We start from the raw sequence: 18,510 nt of genomic DNA on the forward strand, positions 1-18,510 counted from the left end.
ATTTGCTTGATTGTTGCATGGGAAGTTGTCGAGCATTTTATTTTGAGATCCATCAACGTCAATAGATAGCAACAATGCGGACCGGAGGAGCCTGCTGTGCAGCTCCGTGCTGCACAACATGTTATGCATGGCAAATTGTCGTTGCTCTGGTCTCGTTCCGATGATCGGAATTATTTACTTCGTAGAGCTTGTCGTGTAGAATAATTGTACAAAAAATCAGCTCGATCGGATATCATTAAGTGTCTCATCTGAACAGTATTATCTTGAAATTATTAAGTGTACCAAAAAAATAGTGAATTTTATTTAATGTTTCGGATCCATTCGTTTGAAAATAATAATGTTTGGATGAGGCACTTAATGATATCCAATCGAGCTAATTTTTGGTACACTTATTTTACACGACGAGCTCTACGAACTGAATGATCCCGATCATCGGAGCGAAATCGGAGTGGCAACAATTTGCCGTGCACAGCATGTTGTGCAGCACGGGACTGCATAGCACACTCCTCCAGTCCGCGTTGCAATGCATTGAACCGACAAAAAAAAATGGGAGACACATTCTTGATGTCACTTTGAAAGGATTTGAAAGGATCAGGCACCCTTCCCGTCCGAATTTTGGTTAATTTGTTTGCATCCGAAAAAGGTTTTTGGACGATTCAAATTTGTTCGAATGCAAACAAATGGAACAAACTTTACATTAGATCCAAACCTTCGTCTCCTTCATCCCTGGACCCTTATCCCAAAAAAAATGACAGCGTTTTCCATTAGATACGTCGGGATTGATTCCCTGAGGGAAAAATGAGGGCAAAAATAACTTGACACGAGCAAAATGTGCAGTCACCTAACATTCATTCTCGCCACCTAATTTTTTTGTTTTCTTTTGGTGGAAATAGTGCCGTAAACGAGCCGAATCGAGCCGAATATTAGAATACTCAGATTCGTTTGTTAAGTTTTTTAGCGAACTCGAGCTCGAGCCGAACTCAATGAAAATTATGACGAGCCGAACTCGAACCGAGCTTGCCCAAGTTTGGGTCGAACTCGAGCTTGTTTACGAGCCTTAACAATTCAATAATATCATATTTTTATGTTCTTATACAGGTCTAAAACTGCAAATAAAATTTTCATTATGTACATAAATATGTTCATATACATATAAAAAGATAAAAACATATACATAAGTAAATTTTTAGTAATTGTAAACGTTAAGACTTGTACAAGTTTTAAAATTTTTACTATATAACTATATAAAATCCCCATGATACACATATACTTCAAGTTCGCGAGCCTAATCGAGCCGAATACTGCTGTGTTCATGTTCGGCTCATTTATGAAACGAGCATAAAATTGAGGTTCAGGTTCGGTTCATTTAGTAGACGAATCAAACTCGAACGAGCCTTTACCGAGTTGAGCCTCGAACAGTTCACGAACGGCTCAGTTCATTTACAACCCTAGGTGGAAATGGAAGCTTTGACCAATGTTCTGAATACCGTATCGGTCAGGGTACCGGTTTTCTTACTAGTATGGTACATATCGGTATCGGTCAAATACTGGGTACCGTTTCGAATTTACCGCAACTACAATATATATATAATAATTATATATAATTATAATTCAAAAAAATCCCTCATACCATGCAATTCATCATAAAATACCTATGTGTTTGCCTCTTGTCCCACATTATCTAGTTACAAAACTCTTTTCTATCTTAAATGACTTTGCACACTAGTGGGTTTGTAAATGAGGACCCAAAGAGAGGTCTCGCGCGCTCAAAAAAATGGACCGTCGCCAAAGACAATTTGAAAAAATTGATTTGGAAAAACAGTTTGTGGGGATATCTTCGCATGGTCTCGTTGGAAAAACAAATGCTCAAACGGCTTCTGCATCTCGAACACAAATGCTCAACGGTTTCTGAATTGACACCTTTCTTTTTTCACAAAAGATTGGGACAACTGAAGGAGGAAGTCTTGGACCACCCCAAAGGTCCACCGTGTAAGTCCACCGCACTGTTAGTGGAGCTCTACAAAAATACAAAATTAAATAAATAAATACCCATAAATTTTATAAAAAAAATTAATGGGAATTAATGAGATCATGTAAAAAATTAGCTCTAACGGATATCGATAGGTATGTTTTTTGAATTCGTAGGGGCTTAAGAATTCAGAAAATATGTTGCGGTTTCGCCCATACGAATTCAGAAAACATACCTCCCGATATCAGTTGTAGCTTATTTTTTATAGGATCGCATAAAAAATTATTTTAAAATTTATGAGTATTTTCTGTATTTTGTGAGGCGGAGTGGTTCTAGACTTTTTGTAACTGAAAGCTTGGTAGACTCATGTCATGCCTTGCCTTGCTTGGTGACAAACAATCGGCTTGTCTTGCCTTGGCTAGACCGGTTAAAAGAGCATGTCATCTCCGATGTTTTCTCCGAGTATAACCCACAAGACGTGCAACCACGAGCAATTGAAGACAAACGCCAATTGATCCTTGAAAACAGGGGACCATCACCCAAATACCAGGCTACACCCTTAATTACTCAACGACTCTCTACCCCATAAGATGAATCCCCTCATTGAGAGGTTTTTTTCTGATAAAAAAAGAAAATAGGATTCCTAATTATGCAGAACTTAAGGGTGCGTTTGGTTGGATGGAATGGCATGTGAATAGAAATAGAATTAAGAATGGAATAGAATTGGAGGAATTGAGAATGGAATAATCATTCCCATTCTCATGTTTGGTTGTGCTTAGAAATAGTCATTCTCATCTCCAACGAAATGGTGTGGCAATAGCAATTTTTGGAGTGACAGTAATAATTTTTAGAGTGGCAATAGCATTTTTTTTAGAGTGGCAATACTAATTTTTGGTTTGGCAATAGTGAATGTTGGAGTGGCACTAGTAGTTTTGGTGTGACAAAGAAATGGAATAACAATTCTTTAGTTTTTTGAATGGAATGACAATTCTTTTACTAACGTGAATAGTGATTCCATTTGGAATCATCATTCCATTATTCAATGGTGAACCAAACATTGAAATAAATAAGTCATTGAAATAACTATTCTATTCCAACCTTGATTCCATCCAATCAAACATACCCTTAATCGAATCGTAAGCACGGGTCATTACAATCTACGCCACCTAACTGTCCCCAACAGGGAATTAGGTTGTTTAATCAACCGGCACAACGCCACCTAATTGTTTTCTTTACACTTTCTTTCCAAATCATGCCTCACCACATGTATCACGACAATCCCAATTTCATAATTTTTATTTCACGTATATATATCTTTTTCAGAAACTTGCGCAAAAAGGGCCGAAGGCTTGTACATCTCATAATAATTCACATTTATCATTACAGTCTAAAGTAAATTGGTCAGTCAGTCAGTCAGTGCCATCAATATCAATCCTCTGGTGCATTCAGAAATATAGCTTTATTTCTATCCTCGTTTTAAGAAGATTATCCTTCCTGGCGACACAAAAAGTTTGGGTACACAATTTTAGAATACAACTCGGACATAATTGTATCCGGAGCCTATCGATGCATGTAGGCCTGCCTACATGCATTGAACAACTCTGGACACACAGTTATGTACAATGTTGTATTCCTAAGATTGCTCATTTTATCCGTCCTAACGATTGCACAATCAATCCTGTCACATTAAAAAGAGATGGGATAAAATGAGAGTATTGGCACTAAATTGACCACCTGACTATTTTTGGGTCCAAAACTTCATGAATTCCACTGTTTTACCGGGACATTATTAACAAATTATCTAGCCAAGTGACTGTCTGTCTTGTTGTCATTCCCCAGGAAACTTATGAACAAAGCCAAGAGCAGCCTCACTAATACAGGTAAATAGAGATATACTTTGAGAGAGAGGAAACTGCAAATACACAAACAAGCAACCCGATATCTTTTTTCGATGCCAACGACCAATATTCCGATCTTTTGGGCACATGGACTAATGGATGACGAGATGTACCGATACTCTGACCTATCATGCAGCAACTTGACCAAAGAGCCGCTTGCGTATCTACAAAGAAGAAGATAAGCAAAAACTGTCAAAGCAGAGCCCTGCATTGCAGTAAACATTAGCGTACTCGAGGTGTATTGTGCTTATCAGCTTATGATGTTCAAGGCATCTCACTCCTTGGGATGGTATGACCTTTTCATCTCATATCATCTCCTTTTTTTGGGTGGGTGTGGAAATGAGGAGTCTTAACTATCATACAAGAGTAGGCATATAAATGGAATTCCCCAGTTTTGACTGAATTGTGTGTCAAGGTAGTACGAGAAACACAATGTCCGTATGGAGGATAAAAATCCGGTCTCGTTTTCTCAGATTAAAATCGGAAGAGTGTGAAATGGTCAATACATTGAGTATCTGAGATAGCAATCTTATACACAAACGGTGTACAATCACAATCACAAGCACTGTGCAGAAAACTCAATTGGCTCTCTCCAAATAAAGTTTATCCATGTGGAACACAGACCAGAGGAAGATAATCAAAATAAAATGTTAATACGATTCAAACAAGTAAACAGAGAATAAGTACAGGAAGGGGAACAGCATAAGCATTTGACAGTTGCAATAGGTAGCCAATTTTACGCTCATAAAAAATAGGTTGCATAGTTCTTCAAAGAATAACTTCATCCAAAAAATCAAACTTCAACAAGTGGCTGAACATTGAGAATCCCTTAGAACGATTAACGTGAGAGTGTGAGAGGGCATCGTAAATGAAAAAATCAAGAGTAACAAGGGACCATACCTCTGGAAGGTTTTTTCCGGAACACAACATCTAACCTTGCATCAAGGGTGTTTTCAAATACAATTTTTCCATCTCGAGAAGCCAAAACTACATCTCCAGAACTGAAATCCCAAGAGAATAATCAGCGTCTAGCTCTAGCAATAACAAATTACTGTTTAAGGAGTTAAAATCTAATAGTCACATGCGATGGCGGTTTATTTTAAAAGATTTGTCTACGTCGGGTTCTTCTTTATTAATGCGTGGAAAAAGATCAGGTGAGAAGAGAAATATCAGTAAGACAGTAACTGAAACAAAAAGAAATTACCAGAAAGGACCATGGTCATTGACTCGTTATGATGGGTAGGAGCAGGTGGAAGGTAGACATGGTCGACTATGATCTTAGGTGGATGTACACTTGCTTTCACTGCATATTCCTCCTTTGCGGAGTCCAAAACATGCTCCACTGAATTTAGGTCCCCTTTCCGGCAACACAACAAGACCGCAGGCTCTTTGAGTCTGCGTAAACTCTGAAATGCATAAGGTTACCTTCAAATATTACAAGCCGGGAGGTCCAAGTATCATCCACCAAGGTATCAAAATATCGTAACCAAGGTACAGTGACATTGAACAAAATAACTATCCCCATCGTGATTATAAAATAAAAACAGGATTTCAGAAGTAAGCATTGAAGATAAGATGAGAAACTAGTTTGCAGATTTTCTTTTTCCCACAGTATATTGATGCTTATAAAGCAAATTTATTTCAGCTATTAATCATATCTTGATCTGCAGAAACTTGAAATGGGTCGAAAATTCTCTAATTCCCAAAATATGACCCAAAGCCACGTAAAAGATCTAGACTTTGTAATCTCATGGAAGTTCTCACTCTCCGGGAAACTATATCAAGATCAGCATATATAGAACCACACACCAAAATTACATGATTTTGACAGCATAACTTAGAATACACATCATCTTAGATCTTTATTTCATACGTAGACTCTATTTCAAAATAACTGGTATAGGACTAGATGGAACAAAGTCCATTTCCTTACTGGAAGAGCAAATCCTTACAGAAGCATTTTAAACACATGGCATGCAACACTATACAGAAAGTTGCATCAATTCATGCTGTTTAACTGTAAAATCAAATAGGGAAAAAAAAAGGTCCTCAATTCAGAAGCCATTTTCCATTGAAACAGGAAAACCAGAATCATTACAAGGGATCATCCTAGAATGAAATCGAGACTTCAGAAGTAAGCCATGAAGATCTGGGTAGTGATCAGAAAGATTTTACTGGTTCTATATAAAAGATACGCGTCTTTCAGATCTCTACTTATGAAATATCAGACCAACGTATAGGATCTCAATTTTGAAACCTAAGTAGAATTCCTTTTGACAAATTTCTCCTGCAAAGTATGTCTTGTTTAACATCGAGTTACCAAATGCCAAGTATTGTATGATTTGTGAAAGCATCACTTACAATAAATACCATTGTTAAAAATGCAGCAATGATTGATCATGTCTCTTTAGATATTTTCCTATGAAATTGAGTACATTCTATTACCTGAATAACGAGATATTTGAGAAGATTTCTATACACATGCTGGTCATGGCTCACACACAGGAACTCCTTTGCTGCAGCGTCTTTAATGGAGTTGACCACGTCATCCTGTGCTTGCAGAACTTTGATACGAGAAGCATTCAACTGCATCGAGTACTCGCTACAACAAACAATGTAAACAAACTGAACTGTATATACTTGGGATTTAATGGTTAACATGCAAAGAAACCAAAAGTGACTATGATATCAGTGGTTGTTCTCCCACTCATGGCCCTTATTCCTATTCATACCCCGTATAAAGACCAATCAAAGCTTCTTTCTTGATGAAGCTAAAAAGGCTTCTTTTGAAGCAATGAGTAGTATAGATTACACAAAAAAAAATTATGTTGAAGATTGTCCATAGTTCTTGAATATGGTGGATAGTTTGCACGAGATGGAAGTGTTGGTTTTATTCTTATTACGGATGCCATTTCATAAGATTTAAATTTCTCTCACCATGGTACACTCCTAATCACCTTAGTCCACTGCACAAAAATCATGCTGGACAGTGGACAGAACTAGGCTCCAAAGGAGACGAAGAGGTTATGCAAACTTAACGAGCTTCAAAATGTTTTCAAACTCAAATTCCTTGCTTTTTAGACAGCCCTAGAGTGCATATAATCGTACTGTCCCAGTGCCAGCCATGTTCAGAATTCAGGGAAATAGTGACCTTCAAATGGGTTCTAGCTTTTTCGTTCTAACGAAGCAATGCTACATACACACCCACCAACCACACCCCTCTCACATATGTGTGGTCCCCACGCATATAATTGTGGGACCCGCACATATGTGAGATGGTGTGGTTGGTGGGGGTATACCTATCATTTGTGCAAAAGAAATTTCAAAGATCCAAACACAAGTAAAGCTGAAGTAACTTCCTTAGTTTCTTTTACAGCTCTGATTATGAAGTGGCATTCCACAAAATGCATAGCAACTACAAAAAGCAAATCCACAGTTACATACAAGTAGACATGCATATAATACGGAAAAGAGTATGAAGCGCTAAAATGATTACATTTTCTGCGAACTTCTACTTGCTTCTCTTTGCGCTCGTACTCCTGTCTGATCTTCTTTTTCTCTGCTTCTACCAATTGCAACTTTTCTATATTGAATTCCTAGAACAAAGTAACAAATTCAACATCATAAATCTCAAGATACCTAATCCAATGTTCATATTTAATTCACTGGCGGAGGGAGCATGCGCCCACCAGGAGCACGCGCCCACCAAGAGCGCATGCCCCACTGCAATGTTAATTTTTATCCCCCTCAAACACTTGAACTAACAACTTCCACAGGTTGGTGTGTGGAAATTCAAAGAGAATCATATTTTAGGCGCGAGTACAATAATGAAGGCTTGTTTGCTTATTATTTGTTCATTGGTCCTTTTTGGAAGGAGGCAATTCTATAAATTTTTCCATTCTTCTCACCTAAACTTCTCCAAACTTCAAAGTAATAATTTCCTAAGCTAAACATGCCATAAGTTCACTAAAGATGTTTCTTTTTCTTTCTTTTTTTCCAAAGGTAAACATCTATTCTATCAATAATGGGAGAGCCCCTCTTTGGTATGGTTAAACTAACTGGATAGAAAAAAAGGAAAAAATATTACACATTGTTTTAACACATGCCCTCACTGTAAGGACAAAACGTAAAGACATGATTCATGTAACCACCCACTCCCAAACTGGTACAGTCTCCTAATTTTCAAGGGCTCCAAAAAAAATTGCACTTTTACCCGATAATGGCAAAAAGCACACGGGCACATACAATGCGTGTGGTTATTTTCATTGTCGGGTATGGCTTTGTTCGGTTTATACTTTGTTCACTTCACTACACTACTCAAAAAATATTTCTCAGCTCAACCATTACTCTCATTTCTCTCTCTAACTTTTCAATCATTACTCTCATTTCTTACTCTATCTCTCTTCACTTTTTACCTCTCTTCACTTATTATCCAAAAATACTACTCAAATCACAAACCAAACAAAACATTAGAGTTTTGAAAAATTATTTTTAATGTAATGAGTAGAGAGAGAGATAGAAAAAGTTATTGAGAATAGTGCAAAAGCGCAAATATTTTTCTCAAAATGGGAAAAGAACAAAGGCGCAATTTTTTTGGAGCCTCGAGAATTAGGAAACTGCAGCAGTTTGGGAGTGGGTGGTTAAATGAATTATGTGTTTACATTTTTGTACTTACAGTGGGTGGTGGTTACACGAATCACAATCCTCATAAAACACAATCTTTTTTACTGTTCTTTATTTTTATTTTTTTGATAACTAAGGTATTCAGGTCAACTTATGCACCTCTTGACTAATGCTATGGCTTGTAAAAACACAATTATAGGCAAACCGAGTAAGAGCATGCTATGTACACATAGACAAAGACAAGATTAAAAAAAGTCCTGGATTTTAGGCTTAGAAAGCGAGAGATTAAAGGTGAATGGGTGGAATGGGATAATGGACGTACTGACCATCTGCTGAATCCGCTTGGACACATCTGCATCGTTCATTTTTTGAATCTGCGGTGCGTTAACGGATCGGAGACTGGGCTGTGGTGGTGGAGGTCGGAGAGTATATCAAACGACTCAAGCCTTGTTCAAGTTGGTGCAGCAGGTCGTATCACGAGTTATTCTTTCTATACCTTGCCTCTCCCTTGGTCTGTCCATTCACCTTCACACATTTGTGATAGGTCCTATTAAGGCGTTTGGTTCCATACAATTTTATTTTTTGTTTTGTTGTTTAATGTATTTCCGGACGGATAGATTGTCATTTGTTGTAGTTGTACTATTTTTAGTTTTAATATAACTGGAATCATCTTGCTTGCCAAAAATTTGCGTGCGCATGTGAGAGCACGAGTGCAAACGTGTAAAAGGTTTTTTAAAACCATATGAGATTGTAAAAAATTGTGACAATTATATGCCAAGTGGTGGACGCATGATTTATACAAAGCGGGGCCCGAATTACATGCATTTTTATATTGAGAACAAAAACTCATACATAATAACATCTAATTTTATAACCACGACCAAAAAATTGTCAATAACTTAAAATTTTAGGAGGCTTTTTCAAAAATATATATCAAAAACTTCATCAACTTTTTTTTCACTCAAAAGACTTGTAGGGCCCAATCCTATAATTTTTTTTCAAATTAACCTAAATATATATTATAATCCTCACTAAAAGTATAGTTTTAGATGTAAGGAATTAAGGATAATATTAAAAATTTAATTAATTCTTTGTAAAGAGGTATGCAGTAATTACACGTCTATTTAAAAGATTGAATTTTGGATACAGAACAAACAAAATGAAATCGATGGTTTTATTGAGGGCAATTTATATAAATGGTCTTCGTAGTAGTTTTATCTGAGTCTCATTTTTATCTTTCAAATATTAATTACAACTTTTTTGATCTTTAAATTTGGTATTCGTACTAAATTGATCCAATTGATAACTTCTGTCAGCCAAACTGGAAAGAAAAAATCAGATTGATGGCGTTTGAACGTTGTCGTTCGTATCAAATTGGTCCAATTGACCTTAATTTGATTTTTTCTGTCCAGTTTAGCTGAGAGACGTTATCAATTGAACCAACTTGGTACGAAAATCAAACTTTAACATTAAAAGATTCGCAATTAATACTTGGAGTATGAAAAAAATTAGGGAAAATTTCAAAAAAACCCCTGAACTTTTTGAAAACTCGCAAAAAAACACCTGAACTTTTACTATTAACAAAAAAACACCTAAACTTAGCATTCCGTTAACAATTAGACCCCTGCCGTCCAATTCCGTTAATTTGTAATGGATGGAGCTAACGGAAGGCGTTAACTTTTTATTTTTTTTACTTTTTACATTCAAAAATTACTTTTAACTCTTTCTTTTTTTATTGGTAAATAAATATGCAATAAAGTTCTTTTTTTTCTTATTATTTATCGAAAATTACTTTAACCCTATTTTTTATTTTCAAATTTTACCTTTCCCCCCTCTCTCTCTCCCCCTTTTTTTCGTATTAGAATCGACTCCACACCACCAAGTAACCCCACAACCAACCGCCTAAGCCTTAGCCACAATTTCAGAAATTCAAAAGTTCTTTTAACCTCCTCTTTGTAAACTTTTTCTTTTTTGTACTACTTTTACTTCCAAAAATTACTTTTAACTCATTCTTTTTTTAGTCATAAATAAATATGCAATCAAGTTCTTTTTTCCTTACTCTTTTCCAAAAATTATTCACCCCCATTTTTTAACTATTTACGAAAATTATTTTAACACCCCGTGCTTCCCCGCACCCCACCCCGTTTTTTTTTTTTTTTTACTTTTAAATTTAACCCCACAACCAACTGATAGACGAATTTTGGGTTTCTCCAAACTGATCGGTGGAGAGAAGAGGGGGGAGGATTTTCATCAGTGGAGAGAGAGAGAGAGAGAGAGAGAGAGAGAGAGTATTTGAAAGTAAAAATGGGTCTTAAAGTTATTATTATAAATAGTAAAGATTACAGTTAAAGTAATTTTTGATAAATAGGAAGAAAAAAAACTTTATTTCATATTTATTTACTACTAAAATAAAGAGTTAAAAGTAATTTTGGAAGTAAAAAATATAAAAAAAAAAAACAAGAATGCTGAAAAAAAAAATGAGGTTAAAAGTAATTTTGAATTTCTGAAATTAGAGCTAGAGTTTTGGCAGTTGATTGGTGGAGTGGGGTTAAAGTTTTAAAAAAAAAAGAGGGAGAGAGAGAGAAGGGGAAAGGTAAAATTTGAAAGTAACAAAAAAGATAGTGGTTAAAGTTATTTTTGTAAATAGTAAAAAATAGAGTTAAAGTCATTTTTGATAAATAGTAAGAAAAAAAAGAACTTTATTGCATATTTATTTACCAATAAAAAAAGAAAGAGTTAAAAGTAATTTTTGAATGTAAAAAGTAAAAATAAAAATAAAAAGTTAACGCCTTTCATTAGCTCCATCCGTTAGGATTAGACGGAATTGGACGGCAGGGGCCTAATTGTTAACGGAATGCTAAGTTTGGGTGTTTTTTATCAATGGTGAAAGTTCAAGTGTTTTTTTTGTAAATTGTCAGAAAGTTCCGAGGTTTTTTTGAAATTTTCCCAAAGAATTATGAGTGAAATTTAGAAGACAAACTACCAAAGAAACCGGTTGAGAAGTCTCTATCCTATTCCGCTGATAATCATTTCCTTTCCTTTCCTTCCAATTCCAATTCCAACTCCAAATCACTTCTTCTGTTTTTTCTCCCCCATATCGACGCTTTCAGATTAGGTCACGTAATCGACGTTCCAATCTACCCAGATCCATCGCGCAAAATCAGCGGAATTGGATTTCCGCTGGTCATAACTAGTAGAATGGCAAGAAGAAGGTAAAAAGAACTGATCTTTTAGCTCATACGAACTCATCGAAGCGACAACCGGAGGAGAAAATGCATAGCCGGGCGTCGAGCAACCGGCTTTCATCTGGGTCCTCCTTCCGATCTCGAGTTTCCACTCTCCTGCTCTCCATGTTCGCCACCATGGCCTCCCTCTACGTCGCCGGCCGGTCCGCTCTCTCTCCCTCCCCCCTTACCAACTCACACACACCCATATGATGAATTCGATCATATGCATGTTTAGTTATTTGTTTTTTTATAACTATGTGTCCGGACCAGTTTACGTGCACATCACTAATCCTGAGACCATAAACCTATTGTTCACTTTCGGGTCCCACTTAAAAACTGGCATCCAAAATATTTGAATGAGCACTTAAAACTATCACATTGTTTTCAAAATAAAATTCAAACTTTTTTCAAATTGTTAAGTCTTCTTAACATTTGGGATGGAGGTAGTATTTTCTTGATAACCATGTGTCCCGACCGGTTTATGTGCACCTCAATTAATTTTATGTGCACCTCGATTAATCCTCGGAACCATAAAAATCCACCGTTCACTTGTGGACCCCACTTAAAAACCGGCCTCAAAGAAGTTCTTTGATAGCACTTGACAGCCTTAGGAGAAAATTGGAATAAAAGATATCTTTGATATGAATCACTCAAATATAAGTGTAAATTTGAGTGGAAGCTTCAGTTATTGGCATAGTTGCAAATTTGAGAGTAAAGAAGTAGCCTCATAAGACTTGAGTAAGGGTTTGAGTCTCTCTTGATTAGGATAAAATTTTGAGTAAAACTCATTTTTATAGATTTGAGTAAAGGAATGGAATGGAGTGGACTTTGATGAGTTTTTACCTGAGGCTGGCATTGGGGTCAAGTTCCTATAGTACATATGGTTTGCCTTTTTATACTTCATAATGGGGATAAAAAACAGAAACCACATCAAAATGCTAAACTAGATATCGACTGACGATATATATGAAACTTGGGGGGAAAAAAACTTACCTCTATTATAATTAACTTTGATTTGCTAATGCAAGACTCAATCATGATTTCACAAGTTTACAAATATAAAAATTGAGAAATAAAATTTAGGAAAAGAAGTTACAATTACCCTTTTATTTTGATTTTTCTCGTGGTAAAAGAGATTCAGTGTTGTATTTTGTTTTGGAAGAGAGGAAGTTAGGTTGTGAATGGAAAGGGCAAAACTTATTTTAGGAGAATTTTGGGGGCAAGTGACTAATAAATGTGGGGTCAAAGCTATAGATAACCATAAAAAAGTTGCACATATCTTGGTGTATTTTCCAACTCAGTTGCCCAATGCTCCATGCACTCTTGGTTTTTACTCAGTTCGAGTGTCTTGATTTGAGTAAAATTTTGAGTAAAACTCATTTGGATATATTTGAGTAAATGAATGGTGTGGGTTTTGATGGGTTTTTACTTGGTCTTAGTGTAAGGGAATAAAAGGGTAGGGCCTGGGGCCTGGAGCCTGGAGATGCTCTCAAATGATTTTTGGCCATTTGTTAGGGGATTGTGGTTTTGATGTAGCTGCTTGTTTTTTGTAACAACGATAATGTTGACAGGTTATGGCAGGATGCCCAGAACAGGGTTCATTTAATTGAAGAGCTCGATAAGAGAAGTGGTCAGGTACCTTTGCGCGAAAATAAATTTTTTTCTTGTTTCCTTGGGCATGTTGTTATTGTTTCTCATCCACTATTATGTAGCGTCTGATTTGCTGGAATGATTTTGGAAAGTGATGGAATGGTCACTTCTTACCCTTCAATGGAGTGACCATTAACCTAAATTGGTGAATGGTGATTCTATTTGGAGGGTTTTTTAGCCTGAAATGAGCATTCTAGAGAAATCAGCATCATATTCCAGTTTTCCAGAGCCAGACACTGCCTCAGATTAACTCTTATCAAATTCTTTCATGCGGTTACGAATAAAGGCATTGTCTTGAGTCAATCTTTGATTTTATCAGTAAAGATAGGATATTGACTGTCAATACTTTTGAATTACTATTATGAAAATCCTTCTTTATATGCCCGAAGACTGATAATAATTCAACATCGAATATGTGGGCAAAAACTTGTAGAAAAGCTAGAAAATCTGCACGCCCGCTTGCAATTGACCTCGTATTCAGATAGGCGTATTTCATTACTGAAAAATAGTTGGCAATTTTTTTCCCTTTATTGGTAATTTGCTTCATAATTGGATACCGAACCTAGTTAATGGGTTCTTTAATGCCATTCCATGGTCAAGTGAAGGAGTATGAAGCATGCAAAGCTTCGGTATTAGCCATTTTTTACCATCTTTCATTTGATTATATAGCTATAGCCCATAGAATAATTGGACTACAGGTTTTATGTCTTGCACAAGTTAGATTTTCAAATACAACATTTGGAGATTTACACTTGGGTCTCACATTTTCAGGGGCAGTCTGCTATATCTGTTGATGATACACTGAAAATTATAGCATGCAGGCAAGTTCATTGTGCTATTCTCAATGTTGTATCAGTTTTTTGGTGCTTGATCTGAATTGAGTGATGCACTGAAACAGTGGCTGAAATTTTATTTCCAGAGAACAGCAAAAGAAGCTAACAGCCCTTGAGATGGAGCTGGCTAAAGCAAGACAGAAAGGTTTTGTTTCAAAGCACTCTTCAGATGGTAGCGGTACTCATACAAAGAAAAAGATACTAGCTGTTATTGGAATTATTACAAGGTTTGGCCGCAAGAACAACAGAGAAGCTATTCGCAAGGCATGGATGCCTACTGGTAGAATTTCTATCCTTTTTGTGTGTTTCAACGCTATTCCCTGTACAGTATATGGCAATATGATCAATGCCACTGAACTAGGTACCCGGAATCCAGTTGTTTAAGTGATGGTCATTGAAATATGTATGGTTACATAGCAACCACTTTTAGTTAAGTTCTCTATAGTACTTTTTATCCAATGGACTCCTTGGTATTATCTAGGAAGGATGTAGCCAATCATGAGGATCAGCTATTGAAATAGTCAATGGGTATTATCAAATCAAAGTACATGTTATTCTGTATTTAGCAGTATCTTGCTTTGTCTTCTGAAGTTTTCTCCCTTGTTACTGCTGTAGTGCTTATAGAGAATCTAAATATGCAGGTGCAGCCTTAGAGAAATTGCAGGACGAGAAAGGAATAGTTGTACGATTTGTAATAGGAAGAAGGTCTTTATTTGATGAGTTGAAATTGGCAAAGAGTTATTTAGTGTTCTATGTTTAATTATGCTTTTATCTATTCTGTAGTGCCAATCCTGGTGACAGTTCAGACAGGGAGATCGACAATGAAAATGGGCAGAGCAATGACTTCATTATACTTGTATGTTCTTCCCTTAAATAGTCGTATATTAAGGTGAATCAATGTGTTTGGTCATCTGCGAAAGTGAAATGCAAGTAGCATGACTAATCTTTTCTCGATAATGAAATTTCTGTCAAAGTATGTACATCTTGTGCCTAAGAGGTAGAAAGATGGGGATCCTATTGAATAAATACTACACCAAGGCACAACTGCCCTAAGTATGTACTAAGGGTACATATGAGTTTATGTCTGCTTTGGGTGTTCACACATGCATTTATGTTTACCACAACTATGTTATCAAAGAGGTTCAAATGAGCAAATTATGACTTCTATTCTCCCTGTACAGAAGGATCATATAGAGGCTACTAAGGAGGAACCAAAAAAGACAAAGTTGTTCATTACTCATGCCGTGGAGAAGTGGGATGCTGAGTTCTATGCCAAGGTCAATGATGATATTTATGTTAATATTGGTATGTAGTCCATGTCGTCGTATTAAAGTGAACAAGGCAACATGCCTGCATTATTTTGTGTCCCATTTGCAAAAATAATGAGTTTGCCTGGAACCACGCTTAAAGAAGAACATAACTAGAATCTCGTGTTCCATAAGATACACTATTCTAGTGTTCTGCACTTTCGTTGCTTGAAAACCTGATGAATGTACAAAATGTATTGAAGCATCTCTACGAACGGTATTAACTTATTTGAACTACATCCGTCCCAAGCAAATAGACAAATGAAGTAATAGCAGTATCTTTTGTTGTGGTTACTACCATTAATGTACCATTGAGATGCCTCGTTCATGATATGAATCTGCAGATTGGTTGTCTGTTCTTCTACATCTTAAATATCGTTTCCTTGTCTTGGTTTATTTCGTTAAATGGCTGGTCATTGCCACAGTGGTTCTGATGATTGGACATGGCCTGTTGAAAAAGAGCTTAGAATCAACAAAAATTTAGGAACACCTTAACTTTTGTCGAAGTGGTTATGCTTTAGCGAGCGAGGTATAATATGTTTTTTCTTTTCCAGTTATTTTTGCAGCCAATTCCGATGTCTAAGAAAGAATAGTATAAGTAACACTTTGTTTTCGTAGGTTGTTTCAGATATCTTGGATATTATAGCATTTGGGAAATTGCAGACCTTACCTATCTACATGAGTTCTTTTGTCATGCAGATGCCCTTGGAGCATCACTTTCTAATCATTTGGATAAACCTCGTGTCTATATTGGGTGCATGAAATCTGGCGAAGTTTTCTCTGAACAGTGAGTCTTGTCTACTATCAATTCTCCTGTTTTGTGAATTAGAAAATTGGCATTGTATTTTCCCATTTGTTTTCTGAGCATTTCCTAATTTCTTCAGGACCCATCAATGGTATGAACCAGAGTGGTGGAAATTTGGAGATAAAAAATCGTGAGTATTGCTATATATAATTTTACGTGCCTCAAGTTTCGTGGACTGTAATTCATCAGCGAATTATAAATAATAACCTTTCTTATGAGAATCAACCTTTCGCAGTTTGCTTAAGTCTTAGATAGATAATCATTCTCTTCTTCCATGAAAGATAGTAGGAAAAAAGGAGTAGAAGAAAAAGGAGAAAGGGTAGCTAAATTAGATGATACTGTCCTTCAAACCCAGTAAACATTGAACTCCTGGAAGTTGTTTTCCAGTTATACTGCTCCCGTTCCCAACATCATGGTTAAGGATCACGTTTTCTCGTGAGACGCAATGGTGTAACACGCTACTAATATGATTCAATTCAAGAAGATCCTTGTGTTTAGAAGGCTTAAGTCCTTCCTGCATATCTTTCCACTTGTGTACAATGTTACTTTCTTGTATGCACAGATACTTTCGCCATGCTTCTGGAGAGCTATATGCCATATCACGAGCTCTGGCTCAGTTTATTGCAATAAACAGGTGATTGTTTTCTTATTTTATTGTGATTTTCCACTCAACATTCATCATAAGCATGTTCAACTTAGTTCGATTTCCTTTTGCAGATCAATTCTCCGTACATATGCACATGATGATGTCAGTGCTGGATCATGGTTCATTGGACTTGATGTGAATCATGTTGACGAAGCAAAGTTTTGCTGTTCTTCCTGGTCATCGGGTCTCTCTCTCTCTCTCTCTCTCTCTCTCTCTCTCTCTCTCTCTGACCAAAACAAAAAACTCAATTTTGTTCTTTAAAATTTTTCACATCACAATGACATCATTAAATTATGGGTTGTGGGATTGTGAAGAAAGACAAGTGATTGAAAAAGTTGGTATTGTGTGGTTATGCTATAAGCTTGCATAAGGAGTAGTAGGTTGTATATTAGGTCCCTTTCCTTTGAATTGAATTGTGGTTTTACTCGGGTAAACAAGGTGAAACTAAAGTTTTATCTATTGATCTTCTAACATTTCAGGGGCCATATGTGCGGCTGCGTAATTTGACTTGCTTCAAAAAGAAATATCAGCGTAACCATTATTTGTACCAGCTGAAGCCTTACTTTACCAGCATCGGCTGTCTTGCCAGTTTGACATGAATACAAGATGAGTAGAGCAATGTTTCTGTTGCAAGCAATTCGGGTTGCTATCAGGAGGACTTGACGATGTTAGCCGTACTTTGTGATCTTAGATGCTTACACACTATCGAAAACTTGGATAAAGAATTGGATTGGGTTGACAGACCTCTCAATGACTGATTTCGAAAGATTCTAGATCCTCCATTGATGTAATGTTACAATTCATCTCCACTCTTGTATCATTTGTACTTCCTCATTTATGAGGATTTTGAGGAATTTTGATTTTTAACTCTTGGTCCGCGAGTTGTAGAGAATTGTATTTCACCTTAAAGGGTAACGGGTTTAGTTATTGAAGGCAATGTTCGTTAGAATTTCATATTACCCTCCAATTCCTTCTCACCTCTTTGTAATTTGACCAATTTCCTGACTTGTTTGAGACCATTCAATCTTATTATTGCGGAAATTTTGTACTCCGTATCTTATAACGGTGCCAATTGTCGAGCACTTAAGCTGGTAGTAATTTTTTGAAAGCTACACTTTTTTCAACTCAGTCTGTAGTTCATGCCCAGTATCACGTCAAAATAACCCAATTTTATGGGTATCAGATCAGCGGACAATTGTTTCTCACCAATGTTATCGGATGGGAATAACCCCCCCATACCTCATATCTGTGACACATGCTCGTCCTGCAACCATGCAAGATGGGTGAGCTACCGGGAAGTCCTTGGGGGTTTGGCGTTCAACGTGGATAATATTGTACAAGGGCGTATTGTACAAGGCCGAAGTAGGTCGTTACATGTTGTATTGTAAAGCAATGGCTTATATATATGTGGGAAGATTGGTTGACCGTAACCCTCTGCGACTGTTTCTTAAGGTGCTGTTCGGCTAAAAAAGCCATTGGTTTTCCCTCCAAAAATAAGCCAAACAAACCCACATAAAAACAAAAATAAGCCAATAAGTCACTTTTTTCGTCT

The 18,510-nt window shown here is 36.5% G+C and overlaps 2 protein-coding genes and 1 pseudogene across 4 annotated transcripts; 1 reads left to right on the plus strand and 2 right to left on the minus strand.

Moving 5' to 3' along the window:
* Positions 1–3,695: 3,695 nt before the first annotated feature.
* On the minus strand, positions 3,696–6,646 carry LOC131316091 (V-type proton ATPase subunit E-like; annotated as a pseudogene).
* A 10-nt stretch (positions 6,647–6,656) lies between these two features.
* Positions 6,657–8,955, minus strand: LOC131316092 (uncharacterized). Of its 2 annotated transcripts, none has more exons than XM_058345364.1 (2): positions 8,817–8,955; positions 6,657–7,463 (listed from the first exon to the last, which is right to left on the minus strand). In XM_058345364.1, exons 1-2 carry the CDS (start codon positions 8,853–8,855, stop codon positions 7,170–7,172), a joined length of 333 nt encoding a protein of 110 aa, XP_058201347.1. In that variant the 5' UTR covers positions 8,856–8,955; the 3' UTR covers positions 6,657–7,169. The 2 variants fall into 2 exon arrangements, with proteins under 2 accessions (XP_058201347.1, XP_058201348.1); XM_058345365.1 differs by having other exon boundaries at positions 8,813–8,955.
* A 2,504-nt stretch (positions 8,956–11,459) lies between these two features.
* LOC131316342 (hydroxyproline O-galactosyltransferase HPGT1-like) lies at positions 11,460–17,912 on the plus strand. 2 transcript variants are annotated; one of them, XM_058345669.1, is made up of 12 exons: positions 11,460–11,878; positions 13,289–13,352; positions 14,139–14,188; positions 14,287–14,480; positions 14,842–14,905; positions 14,984–15,056; positions 15,382–15,505; positions 16,207–16,294; positions 16,392–16,442; positions 16,875–16,946; positions 17,030–17,142; positions 17,438–17,912. In XM_058345669.1, exons 1-12 carry the CDS (start codon positions 11,763–11,765, stop codon positions 17,458–17,460), a joined length of 1,032 nt encoding a protein of 343 aa, XP_058201652.1. In that variant the 5' UTR covers positions 11,460–11,762; the 3' UTR covers positions 17,461–17,912. The 2 variants fall into 2 exon arrangements, with proteins under 2 accessions (XP_058201652.1, XP_058201651.1); XM_058345668.1 differs by having other exon boundaries at positions 17,030–17,912.
* The last annotated feature ends 598 nt before the right edge of the window (positions 17,913–18,510 follow it).

The sequence above is a fragment of the Rhododendron vialii genome, chromosome 2a, assembly GCF_030253575.1.
Source record: "Rhododendron vialii isolate Sample 1 chromosome 2a, ASM3025357v1".
NCBI classification, from domain to species: domain Eukaryota; kingdom Viridiplantae; phylum Streptophyta; class Magnoliopsida; order Ericales; family Ericaceae; genus Rhododendron; species Rhododendron vialii.